At 37.0% G+C, this 23,586-nt stretch overlaps 1 protein-coding gene across 2 annotated transcripts in view; it reads right to left on the reverse strand.

The window, feature by feature from the left end:
• The window catches only part of LOC124631692, an 89,147-nt gene that overhangs the window by 56,780 nt on the left and 8,781 nt on the right, over nucleotides 1–23,586 (reverse strand). For both annotated transcript variants that reach the window (XR_006984532.1, XM_047166241.1), the window contains exon 2: nucleotides 18,411–18,495. Coding sequence is in view for 1 of the 2 variants with exons in the window: in XM_047166241.1 (XP_047022197.1) it covers nucleotides 18,411–18,489 (79 nt within the window). In the remaining variant the exon portion in view is untranslated. The remainder of the gene's footprint in view (nucleotides 1–18,410; nucleotides 18,496–23,586) is intronic.

A 23,586-nucleotide genomic window follows, 5' to 3' on the forward strand; every position in this document is an offset into this window, starting at 1 on the left:
GTGGACTGTATCAATAGTTTGCGGTAAACACCGGGAAAGAGGGAAAACCCGGCCTTAAAATGAAAACAACTAGTTAAAGAAATCAAGAAAAACGAGGGGGCGGTTCGCTGCGAGACGGCGCGATGACAACTCCAAAAACAAAACAAAAGACAAACTAAAAAGTAAACAGCTAGTTGCAGCCAGTACTGCAAGGAGTTCGGAATGCGTACGAACCTCGCCCTCGTTGGTCATTTTATTAGTTTAATGACATAAAAATATTACAACAAAAATCAAAGGGTAAAAAATACAAAAGATAAAACAACAAAAACTAATTCCATCGTTAACATCCCCCACCCCAGTGCGTCAGCACTCATTCCCGATAGCTATATACACAACTCGTGCTACCGGTCGTCGCAATATGCCCGACTTTGTTTGCACCTCGGCGACTCTGATGCGGCCGTCTTGGCCTGGCATCACTCTTCGAATTATGCCGCGTGGCCAAACGTTTCGTGGGGATGCGGGATCGACAATTAAAACGAGGTCACCCACTTGTAAGGGCCTCTGCTCCTGCTGCCACTTCTTTCGCGGACGCATGTCCGGCAGCACCTCCTTCACCCACCGTCGCCAGAATGAGTCAGCCAGCTGCTGAGCAATCCTCCACTGTTTGCGCAAGAATGTATCTGACTCATCAAAGGTGCCCATAGTCGGTAGGTTTGAGGATGAGCCAAGGAGGAAATGGTTGGGTGTTAATGTCTCGTCAGTGTTCGGCTCAACGCTCACATGGGTGAGGGGCCGACTATTTACCATCACTTCAACCTCTGTCATGAGAGTTTGTAGAACAGCGTCTCGAGGTGCTCGCTCTTTCAGCACGACCTTCAGTGCGTTTTTCACGCAGCGGATGAGTCGCTCCCATGCCCCACCCCAATGTGGGCTGGCAGGGGGGGAAAACGTCCATGTAGTGGTCATGCTGTAACTCTGTACTCCGTCAGCTAAGAGTTTCTCATCCAATTCGGAGACACACTTCTTCAACTCCTTGTTGGCGCCTCTCAGATTAGTACCATTATCCGAGTAAAGGTGTCGCGGCCACCCGCGTCTGGCTGCCATTCGTCGGAGAGCCATTATGACGTCATCGGTAGTAAGGCTTCCTACGAGCTCAACATGTATAGCCCTCACAGTGAGACAGGTAAACAACACGCCGTACCTTTTTTCTCGGCGGCGTCCTATGGTCACCTCCATAGGTCCGAACAGGTCCACTCCAGTGTGGGTAAAGGGACGCTGATGATGCGCCAATCGTCCCTCAGGTAAGTCTCCCATTCGAGGAGGTCGAGGCTGTGCACGCCTGATTCTGCATAGCATGCATTTTGAAATAACATGTTTAACAGTAGGTCTAATACGTACAATCCAGTACTTCTGTTTCAGCTCATTAACCACCATCTCCTGGTGGCCGTGGAAAGCTCTTTGGTGATAATGCTTCACAATCAGCTGAGTAATGTGACTGCGACCATCTAATATAACAGGTTGCTTAACATCTGGAGTTATTTCAGGAGCAGCGTTGATGCGGCCTCCGCATCGCAAGACTCCGTGCTCATCTAGGTACGGAGATAAGGTAAGTAGCTTACTCGAAGTAGGTAGTGGCATAGACGCTTGAAGTAGCTTAATCTCTTTTTCAAATGATAAAGCTTGTGAGTGCCTTATTAGTAAGCGTTCAGCCCTGTCCATCACGTCATCATTCAGATTACAGGTGGAAGCTATCTGTTTTCTCTTATTGATGGCCTTGATAATGTTATCAACGAAGGTAAGTACTCGACTTGTTGTTCGTAGCAAGCGTAGCCATGAAGAGAAGCGTGAAGGTTCAGGTACAGGTAGGTTACAGGTTTCTAGAGTGTTATCAATTACTGTTACACATTCTAACAACTCTTTGTTCGCAGGTTCAGCGACATCTAGCGGCCAATATTCCGGATGCTTATACAAGAAGGTAGGTCCCTGTAGCCACTCATCTTGTAATACCGAGCAATCGTAGTTTTCTCGTGTGGCTATATCTGCTATATTTAGCTTAGTCGGTACATAGCGCCATTCATGTATTCGAGTCAACTCGTCAATTTCTCCCAATCTATTGGCAATGTACATCTTGTAATTACGAGCGTTATTTTTGATCCAGTGGAGTACCGTCGTAGAGTCACTCCAAAACACTCTCCTTACAGCTTTCATCTTGTGCTCGTTAGTAATAGTCTCCGCGAGTCTAGACGCTAACACAGCGGCCTGTAGTTCGAGACGCGGTACTGTAATCGGCTTATTCCCCGCAACTCTGCATTTGCTAGCAATGAATGCCACACGTATGTTATCGTCGTGATCAATCCATCTCCAATAAGCCACAGCGCAGAATGCCTTGACAGACGTGTCACAGAACACATGCATCTCGAGTTCTCTATAACCATTTCTGTTCACAACAGTTTGGTTGAACGTCGTCGACGGCAGCGGCGTAGCACTGGTGTTGTCCGCTACGGGCGTAGCGCTGCTCGTAGCGCTCGTAGGGTCAACGAGGTCATTAGCCGACAGCTGATGCTTTTCTGTCCCACTCGCACTCATTACCGATTGATAGTATCTGGGTAGTTTTATATCTCCCAGCGATTTCAGTAAACAAATCCATTTTTTCCATTTTATAAATATTTTGTCGCTAATTAAGTCGTCCCAATCGATATTTAGTTGCCAAGTTTCTTGCAATAGAATTTTTCCGTTAATTGTGAATGGTGATAAGAAGCCGTAAACGTCGAAGATACTCATCACTACTCGTAACATTTCTCTCTTACTAGGTTTTCGTTCGCCATCAATAATTTCTTTTGGTATCTTTTTGAATGTCATGTCGAACCTCAGAGTATCGTCGGTCGTGTGCCATATCAGACCAAGTGTTCGGTCGCCGTCATTTTGCTCGCCCATTTTGAACTTTACAGCAGAGTCGCCCAACGTCGCTTGTGGTAGGCTATCAAGCACTGCCGTACTATTGCTATTCCAATTTCGTATCTCGAAGCCTCCTTGAGCATGTATGCGTGTTACCTCTTTTACTAGTTCAATAGCTGTTTGGTCATCGGGCAAGCTATCGATGTAGTCATCCATATAGTGCTGCGTTAGTATAGCAGCTACGGCGGCAGGCAATGACGACTCGAAACGCCGAGCGTTTATGTTCTTAACGAATTGAGCGACGAACGGTGAACAATTGGCGCCAAATATTAGTGACGTCATGACGAATGTTTTAACAGGTTCGTTTAGCATGTTTGGGTCGAAATCTTCATTTGGGTTGCCCCGATAAATAAATCTAAATGCATCTTGGTCTTCAGGGCGAATCTTCACTCGTAAAAACATGTCTTTTATGTCTCCGGTTACGGCTATTCTATTCTCACGGAACCGTAACATAATTCCAAATAGTGACATAAGTAGGTCTGGTCCCTTTAGTAGATAGTCATTTAGAGAGATTCCTGATGTTTTAGCGGCAGCGTCGAAGACTAACCGCAGTTTCTTCTTATTAGGATTGTCAACGCCGAAGTGTGGTAAGTACCAAACTTTCTTTCGACACATATTTTTATCATCGGTTAATTGTTCAGCGTAATCATTTTGAATTAAATGCTGTATCCGTTCGTGATATCGCTGCGCGTAACCACTGTTCATTTTCAGTCGGCGTTCTACGCCTCTTAATCGTGACATAGCCATAGGTAACGAGTTGGGCAATGTACAGTCTTCGTCCTTCCATGGGAGGCCGACATACCACCTTCCGTCCAGCAGCGTGGAAGTCTGTTCGAGGCGCTTCCAGGCGCGCTCATCTTCTGCATTCTGTCGGGGCTTTGATGGTGAGGCACCCATTGACTCTAGCGCGAAGTAACGTCGCACCTCATCATGCAGCTCGTCGGTCGCGGAGACAATAACAGGCGCGACGTCCGACATACACAATGCGGCGTGCTGAGTTTGTGTATTCGGTACCCTGCCGTGCAGGCACCAACCCAATGGTGTGCGGGTGGCACACGGCTCGCCTGGCTTGCCTCCTAGTGTATCTAAAGGTAATAATAAATGGTAATTATCTTGCCCTATCAGTAAGTCGGGTTTTAGCGACGCAAAACACAGATCGTCTTTAATATCGCGTAAGTGGTCATAGGTCTCGCACTTAAAGTTCAATGACCCTTGTTCTGGCAAGCTCAGTTCGTTGACACTACGCGCACTTATATTAAACTTTTCACCGAGTTTGTTAGAAACGATTAAGTCCACTAGTTCTGCCGCACACACTAGCTCGTTCTTGTCCCATGCGCCACGAACTCGCATGGTTTGTGTACGCCCGCGCAGACCGGCGCGCGACGCCAACGACGCGCTAATCATTGAGACTGTGGAGCCGTCGTCCAGCAGTGCGCTTGCACGGAATTCACCATTAGGTCCGTGAATCATTACAGGAACCACCTTCAACCGCACTGACCATTCGTTGCCGTTTGTCTTAACGTGAGTTACCACTTCAATTGGTTCACTACCAGATTGTGTCGCCGTGCTTGGGGCGACGACCTCTTCGGCGGTAGCGGTCGGCACGTAGTGCAGCAGGCGATGATGCGGTTGTCCGCATGCAGTGACGTCACACACGGCGGCGGGACACGTGCTCTGGCGGTGCCGTGCAGATAAACATCTGAAGCATACCCTGCTGCGTTTCACGTAGCTCCAGCGAACTTTGCGCAAAGCTTTCTTGAATTTGCTGCAGTCGGGTAACGCATGCTTAGAAAGTTTGCAGAATCCACACAAATCACTGTTAACGTCTTTGTTATCATCGTAATTAAATAACACAGTTTGCGACTTTGGTTTACTCATATGGTTAATATTGTTTTTAACTGTCCACGATTGAATGATATTCGGCAAATTTATATTACACTGTGTCACTTTTTGAGCTTCTAGGCTTAGGAATTCGGATAGTACTATAAACTTAGGTTTTGAATTTAGTTTGATGAGCGGAAAACTATAATCGGTCCACTTAGATATTAGCACTGTTGGTAATTTTGATAACACTGACGACACGAGCGTCATACCGTTTAAATAGTCTTCACAGCCGATCGCAGAGACGGCTGCCACACAGTTTTGGATTTTGATTGCGAATGGTACAATATCCTTCTGGTAGTCGTGAGCTATGGGGCGCAGCTTGTTGATATCTTGTAATATTTTAGATATGATTACATCATTGTTTCCAAACTGTAGCTGCAGTGCAGACATCACGACATCAGGAGAGGTAGCGCCGATGAGTAGCGCTGTGACTGCTTCCTTAGCACGTCCGTGCAGACACTTCCTTAGTCGCCATAAGTTTTCTCGGTCGCTAAACTTGCAGACTTGAGAAGACTCTTCATACGCTTGCTTAAACTGTAGCCATTCAAGCGGGTCACCGTCAAACTTCGGTAAATCTTTTGGCATAGTCAGTCGGTTAAGCAGCTTAGTTTCTGCCTGGTTGGCGTTGGTGGTTGCGGTGGCGGCGGCGAGGTCCTTAAGCGCACATGCCAGCATGTGCATAGTGCCGTCGTCAGTACCGCTCTGGTTTGGTTGCACGTTCCCGAGCTGAGATGGGCCGGCGTTATCCAATTGCTGCAAGACAGCGTCTTGCCGTTGTGCCGGGCGCAGCGCATCGTCGTGACAGCTAGTGACGCGCTGTGTCTTCACCCACTCCTCAATCCGAGATGCATTTTCTTCTTCACCAGGATCACCATCAGCTAGCGACTGCGAGCCGCAGCTATCCAGTTCCGCCAGGTCGGCAGCCAGCTTCTTTTCAATGAGTTCCATTTTCAGAAGCGCCTTTTGTTCCGCCGCCTCGAGTATCAATTGCGCCCTCCTCGCCTTCACCGAGGACCTCGCAGAAGGAGATTTTACCGATGGTCTTCTGCTTGCGTCAGACTTCTTCACATTAGTAGGCGGAGGATTTTCAGCCTCTTGTTCTCGGCGCGCCGCGCTTCGCGTGTTCACCATTTTATTTTTCTCCGTAGGCGGTGTGCGAAACATCCGAGTTGCTGGAACGATCCGGCTCGAAGGACCAACGGATGTGCTCGGTGGGAGGTGGACTGTATCAATAGTTTGCGGTAAACACCGGGAAAGAGGGAAAACCCGGCCTTAAAATGAAAACAACTAGTTAAAGAAATCAAGAAAAACGAGGGGGCGGTTCGCTGCGAGACGGCGCGATGACAACTCCAAAAACAAAACAAAAGACAAACTAAAAAGTAAACAGCTAGTTGCAGCCAGTACTGCAAGGAGTTCGGAATGCGTACGAACCTCGCCCTCGTTGGTCATTTTATTAGTTTAATGACATAAAAATATTACAACAAAAATCAAAGGGTAAAAAATACAAAAGATAAAACAACAAAAACTAATTCCATCGTTAACAAGAGGGGACTAGATTAAATCCCATGCCATCAAATATTTTACATGCTCGTAGTTTGCATGACATTTTCCACGTCACGCAACCTTGACCACCCAGGTATCAGTGACATGTTCGCGTGGGCGTGAATTAGGAATCAATAACGCCTGCATGATAAAAGGGACAGCCTGTGGATGTGGATAAAAATATCCTTTTCAGACTCATTACATACCTAATGTAGCTTTTTTTGTACTTTACCCAATATTCTCGGCGATTCTGGACCCGATACGGTCAGTCAAAATCGATTCGACCGAAATTCTGATTAAAATAAACTTAACAATACGTATTTTACGCATAACATGCATCGTGTCAAAATGGCTCTCGTAAAGTACTTACTAAATTAGAATTTAATGAGATGTTATAAAAAAATATTCTTTGCCCATGTGTCGATATATTCAGTCACTGTAGTAGATTTTCCGGAATTAATATTACAAAAATACTCCTTCGGCAAAACATTACTTGGCATACAGCCTAGTTCATACTGTGTTTAATAATATTATAACTACGCTTAATATCCAGTTCCATAATTACCGAACGTAATTGTTTTATAAATGGCATCACGTGCACGAAACGTAAAATTTAATAACGTATAAAGTTTTACAGTCGCATAGAACATTTATATTGTTATGTTGTTTTTAATTGAACATGTACCCAAGCTTCAATTCAGCGCTCCTGTCTCTAAAATATGGAAATTTCGATAAATACTTGGTAAAACAATGCGTGGATGTAACAAGTTTCTACTAAAATGCATATTTTAAAGTTAAATGAAAGCTACTCTTTACCCGTATAAAACTATAGACGTATACTTGGTAAAATGTTTCAACATTGTATAAATGTTTATCGATATAGTTGTTTTATTTTCCTTGTTATACATAGTATGTATCTGGTGTGTATCATGCCCTTTGTCATAACTAACATGGTTTAATTCAATACTGAACTATATTCGTAGCTTACATTACAACTTTGCACTTCATAATGAATGCCAAGCAAATATACAAAGCGATAAGGAGTGTAGTGTGTTATTAGCAAGCGATAAGCTTACCCGCATACTATACAACGTATAACTACGTTGTACTATACTACATACAACGTAGTGAGTACTTTGATATATGGTCACCATAATATAGTCTTATCTCTAAATTTTATAAAAGTCATTGAAACATTATAGAGTATACGAACGTTTCTCTTAGCACCGATAGAATTCACTGCCAATAATCAAAAACAAATTCATATAGAACCGTTTTAGTTTTAATAGGTTCCATATTGTAGGTTTAAAATCTACTCTCCATGTGTACAGAAAATTAGTTATTCTATAGTTCGGCCATTCAGAGAATGCGTTCCTGACACGTCGCGATTGAACTGACGACGTAACTTTGCAATGGCGTTGCAGTTACGATAAAAATATTTTTGCTGGTTGTTTACCGTTTTAACAATTGAGGAGCATTAAAACAACATTATTATATCAATAATCAATGAATGTTATAATTTTGTGCCAAACTGAGTGTCAAATAACTTGGTAAACAATATTTTTCTAAATCTATACTGCGCTATTACAAGGTTATGTCAGCGGTTTATATTTTGTAGTGCTGTGCTAAAAATAACAGGCAAGTATCGTAATCTGTTCTTATACAGTTATAATATAAAATAATACGTTTTGATTTTCTTTTTAAGAATTGGAAAATAATGGACTATAAGACTTAATTATAACGTTTATGAAATATAAAAATAAAACTATGACCAAACCGCATTTTTATACTTAGATTAAAAATGGTAACCCCAAATGGCGTTATGGGCCGCCATTTTGTGACGCTAAAACAGTCGTCCGTTGTCGTTTCGTGCGCATAGACCACGTTTTTCAAGTGTTTTCGATCTGTTTTTATTTGATTACCCGGCTTTTGTTAGACCGAGATATCAGGATTGATTCTGTTATTGATAATAATATAATTATACATGTAGGCGAAGATGATGATGAAGACACCACCTCCTCAAGCAAATCGGAGTCTGATTAATATTCTGTTCGCACATTCAATTCAATGTACTTGTAACAAAGAATAAATAAAACAATTTTATTATATGAATATTACCTTTTTTTGGTTTCCACTTAAATAACTAAAATATAAAACAAATGATTCCGCCAATTTAAAACGAAAATAATCTTAAAATAATGCGGCGGTTCATTTTGAAGGAACGGTAACGAACTCAGTGTTATGTTGTGCCCATCACTAGTCGTGACTAACTGATAGGTGTCAGGAACGCATTCTCTGAACGGCCGAAGTATAGTAGCTGGATCGTCAATAATCCTAGGAATTTACGTCCCCCGTCTGTCGACGATGTAGGCTATTAAATACTGTATGCGAGGAAGCGGCGACGTCGACGGTAAGATAAAACTTCATGACACTATTCACATACGTTATACTGAAGAACATTTTCGTTCTAGCGTTTATGGTGCTTCTAGAATTTCTGCATTCTTTTGTTTTTTTATGCTTGAGCTTGACATTCTAGAGGTAGATATATTGTGGCAGAGGCTATGTCTCAAAAGCAAGAAGTCGCAACTCGTCTTTTGTTTAAATGGAAGTCTAATTTAGCTGCTTAGATTAAAAGACGTGAAAGGATCACTTGTATATTTTTCTCGTTGCATTGGCAAACTCCAGAACTTAGTACAATAAACCCTTAATTATAATTAGCCTAAAAACATGTTATTATATTTTTACATAAAAATATTGTTGTTTTTAATACCTACTAACTTTATTTATAAACCTGGTACATAAATTAATAAAATTATATCGCGACAGATGTTTCGAGAATAAAAGTTAAATGGTAACAACTTTAAGCGCTTTAACTTTTTTAATATCACTGCGTAACTGCAGACTAGTTTAACAAAGTTTCATAAATATTTCATTAAAACTGTGTCTTACGTGGCATTAATTTGTGATACGCAATACTTTTATGTGATTTACTTTTGTATAGAATTACGTAGAAGTTTTCTTTGTTGAATAATCTTTATAAATGTTTGTTTAAAAATTAAATGGATCAACTTCAACTTTTTTGGGTTTCTAAAAGTACAACTAATATCACCAGGTACACGTCAAAAATAAAAATTATATCAGAACTTGTATTTAATAGTCTATTAACAAGCTATGAATATGTAGAAACGGGTTACCTATGTATATAGGTACGTGGGTTTATAACCCGTATCTAAGATCCCCAAGAAATTATGGGTATTAGAAATGTCAGTGATATTTGACGTTGAGGATTAATTTATACGATGAGTTGTAGTTTCACACTCAAGTAAATTCAGTAACCACTATTGCAATTTCAGTTTAATAATTGATTAAGGTATATCAAATTGAGTAGCCCATAAGTTTTTGACTGCTGAGCTTGATATTCCTAAATTTACTAGATATACGATAGGCTTACCCGGTATGATTTTCGGAGCGGATGTTGAAAGGTCGTAACAGCCAGCTTTTTATTGTCCCCACATAATCTTATGACATACGAAATGTCTGGATTTAACCTTGACCTTTCAGCTTGTTTCAGTCATTTTCAGACCTAGGGTTTGGGAAGGGAAACGTTTCTCTTAATAAGGGAGAAAATTGTAGCCATATATTCTATCCCATTTCACATTTAATAAATCTATGTGTTAAAAAATGTTAATAGTCTTATTTAAGATACATCTTGATCATACTGAATACATGTATTAAATATTTCGATAAATATTTTTGGTGAAAGGCATAATATTCATGCATATTTGTTATATAGGTCGTTATCCAATATTGATAATGAATAAAAATAATAGCATTCTTATCAATGGCCCTGAATTAAAATTTTATTTTCAGAGACATCATACTCGAGCCCTTTACAATTTGCCAAAAACAAGGTTTACAAGGTAATAAAAGAAATAATTCAGTACAAGCTGAGTTTCCATTACTGGCGGTCGTGTTAATGAATATTTCACGAAAGCGAGCCCAAACGTGTTCTGTATGTATGAAATAATTGAGTTATTTACTACCAAAGAGTTTACAACCGAACCGACCGACTGTTTATAACCGAATATAGTTGGATCTATATATAGACGGAATAATGTATGAGACGAAATCAAATCTTGTGGCAAGTTATTTTTGTTCCAGTGAAGGAAAACTTCATTTATACTAAATGATATTTATTTTCATCACTATTCCAGTGGTAGGTATATTATAAAGTACTTACCTGAAATGAACTACTATTTATTTTTATTAATGACTAAAACATGGTAAATAATCTTAATCGAAATAAACTCTTCAGAAGGGATAATAACTACAGTTAAGTGCGTTATTAAATATATTTTATTTTAATCCTCATCCTTAAACATTTACCTACACAAAATAAACCTTAAGTTCAAGGACATCCCAACTTCCTATTACTTTCACCCCTTATAATATCAACTTACGCTAACAAGACTCTTTTATTAAAAAAACAAGTTCACCGAATAATTAAGAACTAGGTTTGCTTCACAGTAATTATAAACTGCGCGCCATTAAATTGGGCGGCCATCTTGTAATTGCCAATTTTGTTTTTCATTATTAATTGTTAGGCCAAAGCCTTTGATACCGAAAAAAGTGTTACTTAAAACTCGGGTACAGTTACACAAAAAAAAACTTGATAGGCATAAAAACTAAAGGTCATTTTAGATTCTTAAAAAATACTTTACTTCCTGAAATTAAAAAGCAGAAAATATTTTTAACACAATATTCAAATGTATCGCTGTTCACATTCCATATGAGTTGAAGAAAAATAATACATCGAGGGCTTTATTAATAACATCCCGTAAGCATATTGTTCTGACAAATATTGGTTTATATGTAATAGGGGAAACTGAATCCCTACCGTCTCAGAAAATGTTTGCAACACCCACGGTACTGTCATGACTGACAAATATGAGCGCTGTAAAAATGTTTCTTTGCATCCTCGATTAATATTTTTATTTTCAAATTCAATACGGTGAACAATATTTATGGTTTATCTACAATCTGAATACCAACTTCCTCGCACAAATGTAACTTTCCGGTTCAGGTAAGAAAATACAGCACAATTCTTTGAGTTATTCGAGCAAAGCATACTACGAAGGTTCTACGAAATCCGTAGACCGTGCTACGGCGTAGCAAAGTAGGACGGTTCACAGTCCCAGAGTTTGAATATAAAAATAGTCAACAAGCGAACGCCGTTGCGCATAAAAGCCTACAGAATAATACGAAAAGTTGTGCCTGTCCATTAATTATAACAGTATACTTAGCACAACTTTATAGTTAACAAGTTTAATAAATGTTACGAACAAAGTGAAAGCCGCGGTTAATTATAATTTTGTTTTAAATAATAAACACTAAATTAGAGCTATATACAAGGCACACATAACTATATTTTGTAACTACAAACATACAGACCCTTATAATACGTCCTGTTTATATTAAACACTTCAATTTATTATATAAAACCTTCTCACAAAAAGCAAGTTAAATTCTTACTTCACACCAAACAGTTCATATGCATTTAAGATAAACCAGCGTCATCATACTCCACCCGATATCATTTCCTTTTAACAGGAAAGCAGGAAGTTTACCTATCGACGTGTTTCATACAATTTTCAACATAAAGCCCATGCGAACAGATTACAAGAAGGACCTCTTTACTGAATAGCGAACACAGGAAAAGTAGTATGGGTGATCTAATAAGTCTGTATGGTTGGCATATAGGATATTTTTTATTGGATTATAGTGTCCTGAAAAGCTTGTGTCGACATTTATTATTATTCATTTTACTTATTATTCATTCGAACTATGACTGTACCGTAAGTATCAGTTTGGATTAAATAAATATGATATTAAGGGTAGGTTACAGCATTCCACTATAACTATAACCGAACTATTTTAGAATTGGTTATGGTTTGGATGAACGATGCAAGTTACCTTAATAAATGGAGAATTAACAATCATATCTGTGCAGTATGGGAGACACGACAGCATATAAGATTAAAGTAAACGATTATAATAACGTAAAATAAATTAAAAATAAATCATCAGAAAACTTCTTCATTTCAGTGCGCTTACATGTGGCGATGTAGAAAAATTAGGACATCGGAGATTGCTCTTTACATGTCTTAGGAAAACCACACAGCACTTTCAAGCTAGACCACATCGCATATGCGCCATTTCTAAACAAAATGGAACCAGGTCCCGCCTCCCGGGGCAGGCAACGTCTGGTTTTCTATGACAGTGTTTTAGTGCAAATGCGTTTCTTGCGCAGGTGTCAGTTTGATTTATTTCCAAGTTTCTAAATTCCTTCTACTACTATATATGGACATTTTTATAAAACTAGAAATGGCATTTTATTTTGTTAAAGTAATACATAATACCTTTTTTTCTCCTATATCAAATAAAAGGTAAAATATTATTTGTATTCAGGCTAAGCGTTCTTGTACATATTTCTGTAGTTAAAACCACGTAATTCTTAAGTACTTTAGAATTAATGTAGACATTAATATGAAATGTATCAACTTAATTACTATAATTCGAATACACGACTGGTTTAATATGCTTTATTCTTAAGTCTAATTGTGAATCATCGTTCTAAATAAATAAAGAGAATAAATATCAACGTTAGGACTTATCTTACTCGTTATCGGGACTACGTAATTAAAACCAACGAACACAAATTAAGTTATATAGGGATTACGTCTGAATCCTGGATTTATATGATTAAGTAATAAACAGATCTTCCTGAGGCATATGATTTGTTAAATACGTAAGTATTATATGAATATTTGTTTTATTGTTAAAGCGCTTTAAACTAGCGTACAACGCTTGCGATGGCGCGCGTAAAAGTTGAGGGTGTAATAGAACCTTTTTAAATGTTGTTTCATTAAAGAAAATGTCACACCTTGCATACGATTAGCCTCAAACTGTTCTACACAGAAAACTATTACCTACTTTTACTTCTTAGCAATTTTCTGTGTGATAGAACTTCAGGTTAATTACAAGTTTCAACCTCAGGACCTTATAGAATTTATGCAAAGTGAAAACTAATTCAAAGCAAGCTTGTCCTGTATTATTAAAGCTACGATTATGTTTACAATGCTAGTGGTTCTACCTGTCTACCGTGGCTACCTTATATATACTGTGAAATGAAATTCACAAACGTGAAAATGCCCAAGTGTTTGCAAGAACACACGTGACTTCTGGCTAACTCTTAGAAATACCTATGTCAAAATTTTGAAGATTGCCTTGAGTTTTTTCTATGAAAGTCCACGCAATTTGACTAAAAAAAAAACTGGAAAAAAAATCTTGATTTTTCTAAGTAATCGTGAAGTCGGATTTCCAGTTTTCGAGATTTATTTATTTAATCGTGTTTCTAAGAACGTGAAATCGCTTGCGGAATGTGGCTTATATGTTGTCTTACATGTGTATCTTTCTCGTATCGTAAGGTAACGTTTCTGACTGATCCCTAGATAGTTTCATAGGTACACTTTACTCTATATTATGTATTTTACACATTTTCATCATATTTGTCTCGCAGACTTTGAGTATTGGAAAATAAGTGATTTATTTACCAATAAATATTATGCCCTTTTATCTTATAAGCTGGTTTATTGCGAATAAAAACTTGGAAAAATATTCATAACATTAGCATTTAAAGTGTGGAAAATTCTAGAACATGCAAACAAATAGGTCTTAATACGAGTTTCATTTGCTTAGTGTAAAATAAATCGGTTGAAGTAATGGCCACAATATTATTACAAAATAGTTTAATAGTTTAAGTATTTAATGTTGAAATGTATTTCATATTAATTTTGAAATAAACATAAAAGATAAAGCAAATATCGATTGAATGATAATATAGATTGAAAAAACGGTCTCCCGCACATGCAACAAAACATGTACACCCAGAATGACTATGAATAAATGAATCCAGAATGAAGTTTTGAACTAATTGACTCCGTTGTATTAACAACAGGTGTGCAAGACGGGCGTATCCCGAAGTACACACCTGTGTGTACAATGGCTTGTGAGACGCTGATGTCCCGTTGTCTTTTGTTTCTTGCATATCGAATAGTGGACTCGAACGTGGATGCAAGCAGTCCTGTTACTATGAGGTTAAAATAATGCACCGGAAAATAAAAAAATAGTTTCTTCTTAGTAATTTTCACGCTCACACTAAACTTACCGCACAACAGAAAATAAAAACACTCGTAAAATTAACCAGTAAATGAAATGGAGCTGTTCACGAACCGGTTGTAAACTCAAAAGTACACTGTCCTAGATGTTCCGTAGTACTCCAAAAAATATAATTAGCACTTTCTGTACTAAAAATCGTAAGTCAAGTGAAAATTGAAAGCCCAATTTCACAGTTGAAGCCAGTAATTAATAATTAAAGAAAATTAGATATGCCCTGTATTCCAAAAAAATAGTGGGTCGACAAATTGAAAGGTCAAGTTACTTCGTCAAAATATAATAGTTAAGTAACTAAATAAGTTTTATTTTTTTCCAGCACCGTCCTTATTCAGTGTTACCTCTAAAGGTTGAGTAGGAATTAAAAGACTCAAGAGGTTAAATAAACTAAAATGTGACAAAAGATATATGTACTTCTAAATGCAATAAAATAATCGAAACTTCAAATAAGTTAATCGAAATAGGCAGACCATGATTATTCTGACATAACCTAAAAATTACTGTCAGGACAATTTTAAAGAGAACTGTAATAACAGTACCACAGTTAATTTAGGTAGTAAGTAGCAAATTTTTAAATTCCAGTCACATTACCGTTTTAACCTAAATATTAAACGATGTTTCTACGAATATTCAAAGTACAATTTGCTGAAGTGGGTGCGAGATCTTTCGGCCCTCTCTTCTCAATAACAATCACCTTATTGTTGACCTTGAACCTTAACGTCAGTGTAGTTAAAAAAATCTATAATTATTATTATTACCAAAAGTACGAAATGATACGATACTAATTACGTATTTCGTGCTAAAATGACTGCCCCAATTTAGACTTAATACAAACAAGTAACAGTACGAACATACATAATATTGGAACTAGGAAACCTAGCATGTAAATAACAAGCAACTTATAAAAGAAACTTCGTTACAGGCTTGAATTCAATCCACCGTAGTTAACTAACGACTAATTTCACAAACTTTACCTACTACAATACACAAGTTGGTGGAATTTAGATGCCGACGTCACGACCATTGACGTAAACCATCGATGCCTTAATTAAACGTCTCGGGTTCCGCCAAGATTACTAACATTCTGTTAATGTAGGATTTATATGAAGATATTCGATAAACAAGTATTTTTCTCCAAGCTTTTTAAAAGATAGAAAGAAGACATTTTAATTTTAAGAAATGAGGAAGACAAGAATCGCAGACGGCGCGTCTCCGAAAAAAAACTTTTGAAGTTATCATCATTTCAGGACTTTTTTTTCAAAGAATTACAAATTATGACTGACCAAGAGATTAAAACAAGTAAACGTTACCAAGATTTCATGAAGAATGCGTTCTGAAATGTTTGTTCTCCTGTCTGAAACTTTGACAGCTGTCAAACTTTGAGTTTATCTTACAATTATCGGGCGACTGTCAATCTCAGCTGTACCAATATTTGTATAAATTAGAACTATTAACTATCTACAACGTAGGTACCTACTTTGGTGTTGCATAATCAAAACTTTCTATGATTTGATTACTTGTCTTATGTTCGGGTCAACGACAGTTCTGTTATAGCTAAATGAAAATATAGAGTAACCCATTATTGTGTTTTAATACATTAAAACATTATATAAGTTATTATATTAATTAATTATTAGTGCGCGGTGGACTTAAAAGCGTGGTATACCGCAGACATGTGTATGTATGTATTAACAATATCATTAATGAAAATTAATTAAAAGCGGATGAAGCATTACGTGTAATAAATCAAAGTATTTTTTTTTATCTGTTATTTATTTCGTTACCGTTATTATGTCATGCATAACAAGGAAAGGCGTATTGAAAGAAAAAAAACTGTGGAAAAATAACCCACAGAAGAATCAATGTCAAAAACAGCAGATATGTGCTTACATAATCGCTGTTACGTAAAAATAATCCTATTGTATTAGGAGTGGATTTTTAGGTAGCCGACGTAGATCCCGTTGATCTACCTGAAAAGGTTTCTTTGTGAATCGTTTAATGAAAACAACTTCAAAAGGAGGTAATTCTCAAATCGGTTGTTTGTTGTTTTATGCAAGCGATTTTTTAACTAGATTTTATCACAGTGTTTCATAAAATATTTGTCGCTTCGTATTTCCACGTCATATTGTACAGTTTCAGAGATAGAAAATGTAACTGAAAATATAAGTTTATGGCACTATGCGTCCGGTGACTGTCAGATTGCATCGACATTTTCTATCAGAAAAGTACCGGCTTGCAGATTGGAGATATTTATGATGACCGTCGACCGAATACCGGCCTTGCGCTCATATTTTGAATCGGAGTGGGCAACTAGATTTACAATTTTAGATTTAAAATTATTTAGAACCTAATCTAAAAACCTCTCAATATGCAAATATAGTAAAGAATAGATCTTTAAAAGAGCCAAGACAACATCAAAAGTTATTTGAAAGTGTAGCTTGGATTATAAAACTTATTGATATTGAACCTAGTTTCCATTACACGAAGAGATTGGCTGTCAAAGCCATAAGCCCAGTACGTTCGGCGTAGATAATGTACCTGACATATGGAGATGCGTCACAGAGATTCTTCACTCGTGTATATAGATATTATTATTCAAACTAGAGAAATACTTCGTCATTTACAGGAAATTTTCTGCATTTCATAAGTAGGTGCTTATAATCTTAAGTGTCTTCTCGACTTCTTATTAAATAAATCCTTACTACATCTTAAAAGCACATCAAGGAGCTTCTTTGTGAACAATTATTTATTTCTAAATTGAGGATAAGGATTATTTCAACGTTAATGCTTGTATATTTAATTAGCTACGTGGTGCTATTATTGTAATACTTCTTTCAGTTTTCTCATATCCAACAGCACCAATTTTTACCAACCAGTATTTAGCGAAGCTTTAAATGCATCTCCAAAAGATGCATTTAACGCTTACATTAAATTGTCCTCAGCTTTGAAAGTAAAATTGAAAATTTTGAAAGTTCGTGACTCTATGCTGTAGTGAGATCTAAGGTACTTAACAAAACCTATTTACATAGGACTAAGAACTTTGAATGTTACAAAAGTTTATCTTTTGGTTAAGTCTATAGAAACGGTGTAAATTATCTTCTAGATACCTTTGTTTTTTATGTTAGTACATAAAATCAAATTAAAATACATAATCTGAACACACAACTTCCATGAAATATTTTAAAAGCAAATCGATGTGTAAGGTCTAAATATTTTGTTCCCTAATGTAATTTACCTGTTAATCATAATGTGGATACAACACAAAGATACATCCTTAATAAAAAATATTTTAACGAAAAGGAACATTAATTCCTGTACCCATTTGTGAAGCAAAATTAAATTTTACACTTCTTGCAAACGAAAATTCTTCCTTAAAACGATTGCAGTCTCCTAATGTACAATGCTTTCTCCAATTTAATTTAATTACCTTTTACAAAGCAGGAGAAATACGGATATCCATTGCATTCGTTCAAAAGATTATGTTACATTTAATTACAGGAAGGTAGGTAATTGTTATTGTTCTCGTTACTCCGACAGTATTTCAAAAACCAGAATCAATTTTGGCGTAAGCGTTCTACGTTCTTCCTATGGTAACAGTCGCGGTGACTTTTTAAATATTACATGGTATTAAATTCCAAAATCTTTACTAGAGAATATAGCATAGCAGTATTTAAAAATGAACACACCCAAGACGTTCGTTTCAATAAAACTCTTCAAATAGATAACTTTAACGAGATATTGACCTTTCTCTCTCGATAGTTTCAAACAACCTTACAAATTGTGTGAACTGTTTGGTTAGGAGCAGAAGTCACACATACCTGTGTGTGCTGGAGCCGCGAGCACGTGACACGAACTCACGAGGACTAACGCGAGCGTACGGAACCACATCGCTGCCATCACGAACTGTTGACAAAAGAAATACATATTTATACGGTGACAAGCAGATATTAGAGCATTAGGAGATCACAGAAAATATGAGAGATGAAAAAATAAAGATGATGTAATTCTTCTCACGATTTTTTTATTAATATATCGGTTTTTTTTTGTCACGACTTATTCACATTCTATTTGCATCAAATACCAATTCATTCCAAATTCTTAAAGGAAAACTCGTAAGTACGTGTATTTTACTGCCATCAATACATTCGAAACTTGTCCTGTGATATATATTTCCCCGAACACTGAAGAGGAAATACCTACAAGTAATGGAAACCGCGGAAGCCGTTTTGTTCAATAATACTCGAAGAAAGAAGCTGACGTGGGCTTTTGCGTGTGGTAGAGTTCAGAAGACATACAAGTACAAAGTAGCAATATGAGCATAAAGGGTTATCGATAAACAATACAAAGAAGGGCAAGTACCTATAAGCCTGAACAGACTTTCTTTTGTTTTGTAGGCTTACGAAATACAAACGAATATTGTGTTGTATTTATTTATCATAACAATTTTAGCGCAGATGTCAGAAAACCTTTGGTCACCGAGATTGACCTATGAGGACCGTATTAATAATAAAAACTTGGTACAAACAGATTTGTATTACGTGAATGATAGTTAGTTAATATTGTACATTATACATCCTTAAGCTAACAGCTAACCAACAACGTACAAACACCAATCAATGTGAGCATTTCAAGTCACAAAGCAACCTTTATACGTACGTTGGTACGTTTGTAACTGGCGCGATGCTCGATGAAATTGTGAGCCAAATACCATTATGATAGTACCAGTATTAGACCAGTGCAGGAATACTGACGAAGCAAATCAACATCCATTTGGCACATTGTTTGTTCTGCGGCCGGTCAGTCGACATGTGCCTTTTGAATCCAATTGTAACGTCTAGATGTGGGTAACCACAAACGTGGCTTTGGACGTCTTAGCTGTCATAGATGTATATTCTCGTGTACGGTATCTAGTGTAATGAGTTTTTGTGGTAAGTGTATCTTGAACTGTAGATAGCAAAGGGAGGATTTTACTGAGAAAGCTTTACAGGAAAATTTTGTAGAGGAATACGTTTCCTCAATAAAAATATTCCGGCATAATATTTGGGGACTAAAAATCAATTCATATTTTTTTCAATAGGCACCCTCCCAAAAGTTTCAATGTCCGAATTTTTTCTCAAGTTATCTTGTTAAAAATAGGAATCAATCAAAAACTTTTGATGAATTTTGCAGACTCAATTATCCCCAATTTAAAGTTGTTGTCAAGTCTCACTAGATGTTCGTAGGAATGACTTCTGTATGACTTCTGAAACTTTGATTACTGCGCTATTACTTGATTAGTTGGTCACTAAGATTTTGTTTGGTGTAAGCAGTTTCCAAAACTTGGGCAGAATAACCTTCTAACTCGATTGTATAAAGAGTGCATTGCCATTAAACGCACTGTAGCTGACTAATCAGGCGTAAGTTCTTAACTATGAAAACTTTTGAAATACTTGTTTGATAAGTAATAATACTTTGCTTTAAATTAATGATTTTGCAACTAACTTAACATAGTTATTTATCAAAGGGTTTTAGTTTTGCTGCATTTTAAGTTTTACAAATTTGCAGTATCTCCAGTGCTTTGCTGCGTTGTTGGTGCGACCCGTAATGAAAAAATGTATTTTCAAAGATTGCTTTCTACATACTTTATTAAATTCACCTCTTACGTTAAAATTCCGACAAAGAATAATATGAAACTTCCATCATTTGTAGAACATATTCACTCCTGAAATCCTTATACAGTACAGGATATTGTGTAGGCATAATAGAATATCAAAGCGTGTAATAAATTGCTTAGATATACGGTAATACGTTAAGTTACAGGTGCGCCAATATATCTATTCACAGTCTGTTGACGCAATCGACGTACAAAGTACATGTCTATATTACACTTTCTTTGTTTTAACGCTTTACTTAAGTAGAGTGGTTTTAATGAGTGTTACATTAAGCCCTGCTAAGATATTTACCATACAATGTACAGACTTTTGTACTCAACATAGTCCTATATTTCTTGAAGAAGTACGGTAGCCATATTTCGCAGCCTCGTTGTTACTCTCTTAACATAATTAATTTTCCTAATGGAAAACACTTATTATATTTGGCCATATCAAGAGTCGAAGGACTTCACGCTGAGCACCTTTGTTTCCGCAAAACGGTGGAAGTCGTACATATAACTATATTATCTACATAATCTCAATATTATATATTTGGTCTGGTAAAGGCGTTCGTCTTGGTAACTTATTATATAGTTGAATTTTCTTTCACTATATTTATCGTAACACAATTGTGTTAAAAAACTACCATAAGTATTTATTACCTAATATCTACTACACCATTAACAACACAAAGTAAATGATCCATTCTCTTCAAGATAAAATGACTCAGATTACTTTGAAGTGCTGATTAAATCGAACTTCAAGCGAGCAACTAATTTCATGTATACAGACACAAGGCTATGGTGGAAAGCACGATAAAAATTATTAAATTCTGAAGTGCGAATAATTCTGTTCAAGCATCAGAAAAACATCAAAATTGAGAACCTTCTCCTTTTAGGGAAGTCGGTTCAAAATAATCACTAGCGATGTTCCAATATTCATGCTACTTCAGTGCAAAGTTTAAACCTTAGTGGTTTTTGGTTGCTATTTTAAATAGATAATCCTGTATTTATTGTAAATATGATAAATGAAAAAAAAAAGTATTTAACAAGACTACGTCGTAGCCGTTCGTAGCCGTCTACAGCGTAGCACGCCAATAGTTGGCATTGTTTATTTTCATTAGCTATAAGGAAACGATATTATTTTATACTTTTCAATGCGGTTTCCTTTTTGCCGTGTTTCTCACTATCTTCGACTAGAAGTAGTAGAAAATATTTTTCTGTGCACCTCAACATTTTTAATAGAAACATGCCTGTCACTACTGTGTCATTGCGTTTTTAAAGTATCAAGCAAAATAAATGACAAAACTTGATAGTGAGTCGCTTCATGTATAAAATACTTTCATCCAATAATTTACATTTATGTTGCGGTTATCATATTTTATCACCTATCAGCATTAAACGATAAACACATGACAGATGCTTTTAATAGCTTCTATAAATAATGCGCCATAACACAGTAAAAATCCACTAGATATAAATTACAAAAGGTCTTATTTTTTATTATTACGAAGGTACGTTGATATTAAAGGAATTATTCACGCTTTATAACATACTAGCCGGCTTTGTAGGGATAAAAATATATTCTAAAAAACCTTTCTTCATGAATGACTTAACTTATTCATGAACACCTATGATAATAAATGTTAAGTAGCTAGAAAATCCGATCAAGTGAAAGATTCGTAGTCTTAAAAGCTTTAGGCGGTTACAAGCGGTTATACGATGTACAGAAACTGGTGGAGGCAACTCATCCTCCCCAGATGCAACCCTACCGCTGACCATGATCCTCAGTTAGGAGGCACTGACCACAAAAAGAGAGAGCTCAAAAATCGCACAGTCGACGCAACGTCTTCTTCTTCTTATCGAGTGGGCGGCAGGTTTTGAATCACCTAGCACAAACTAGGGTTTGTTTCAGTTGTATCAGTATTTTCTCAAATTCGCCTGACAGACTCTGACATGGACTTGTAACGACTGCTTCTGAGTAGTCTCAGGCACGGGAGTGTAACACCGCCAACTTCCAGACTCTGTGCTGCTTTGTGAAAGTATATAAAACCCACAAAGCGATTTCGGCCTGTTGGGATTACTGACATTTGAAAGTCCTAACACATTTTGTTCAAAACAAATTCGTTACCAAATACCAGTGTAAAACATAACAGGATTATCGAAACGCATACCTACATAAAATCCAATCGTTTTAACCTTTAGTTTTGCTGTAATGGAGTTTTGTAAAGCCAACGCATCGGATTTTCGATAGTTGTTAAGCCGTGATAACCCTCGTCACGCCGAGTGCTGTTGACGTGGAGCCGATCAACCAATGTCTGAACATTTTAGTTTTAAAGCGAACAGAAAGCTTGTTTTATTGGGAAATAAAATTAGGTGAATTTGGACCTTGTTTGAGAGACAATACGGGCACAGTTCAGTGTATGTTTTTGCTCACACTTTCAAACTGTTTAATTTCACAGTTCGAAAGTAGTCATTGTCGTTGGAATTAACCAGGGTAGACATTTTCAAAATTACGTAGTATTTTATAAACTTAATTCTTATATGAATCCCTAGATATTTATAAAATATCGTCTTTTTGCTCGGAATTTTATGAAATAGCGAAAGCTTTTTAATTTAGCCTTCAACTTTTTTCAGTGATAGTGATACCTGCCACGAGAGAAATTTCAATTTGCAAACAAGCTTTTTTCTAGAGAAAAAAATCAGCTTATAAAAAAAAGTAAGCGATATTTTTAAATGCCACTTAATTCTAGAAAGTGACTGAAAAGTGGATGTTCGAATTAGTTGAAAAAAGATGCCTAGATTAGGATGATTCATAATTGCGAACTAAAATCTCATGTCAAGGGCGTTTTCATTACTACTCAATCTCCACAAACAGTGTAGTAACAGTTACTAAAAACATCATATCAAAATAATGATGTCACTTTAATAATAAATGCAATATCCGCCGCAGAAAATAACATTCCAGTATAGAATAACCACAACGATCGCAAAACCACGCGTCCTGATTCATAAATAGGTCTCAACGTGCGCTGATCTACTGACCTACTTCAGAGTTCATTAACTCCTTGCACGAACCTTTAAAAAAAAGATCAGGAACTAAAATAATTATTCTAAATTCAAAATATAGCTGCAGATGATATGAAAAACAATAAAGGCATCCCCAGATATGAGCATGCGGCCTGATATTATTTTGTAGGTCCCGTGCTGGGCTGGTTTAGTGACCCAGTTCACCGGTTGTTCCCCTTGCCCCCCGTGACCCGCTCCCCTGTGCCCTGGGACAGCTCCTGCAATGGTTGATCGAAGCGTGATTAAAATCGCTTTGGTGCAACAAAGCTGCGAATTGAAAAAGGATTGCTTGATTT

Source organism: Helicoverpa zea, chromosome 7 (assembly GCF_022581195.2).
Source record: "Helicoverpa zea isolate HzStark_Cry1AcR chromosome 7, ilHelZeax1.1, whole genome shotgun sequence".
NCBI lineage: Eukaryota > Metazoa > Arthropoda > Insecta > Lepidoptera > Noctuidae > Helicoverpa > Helicoverpa zea.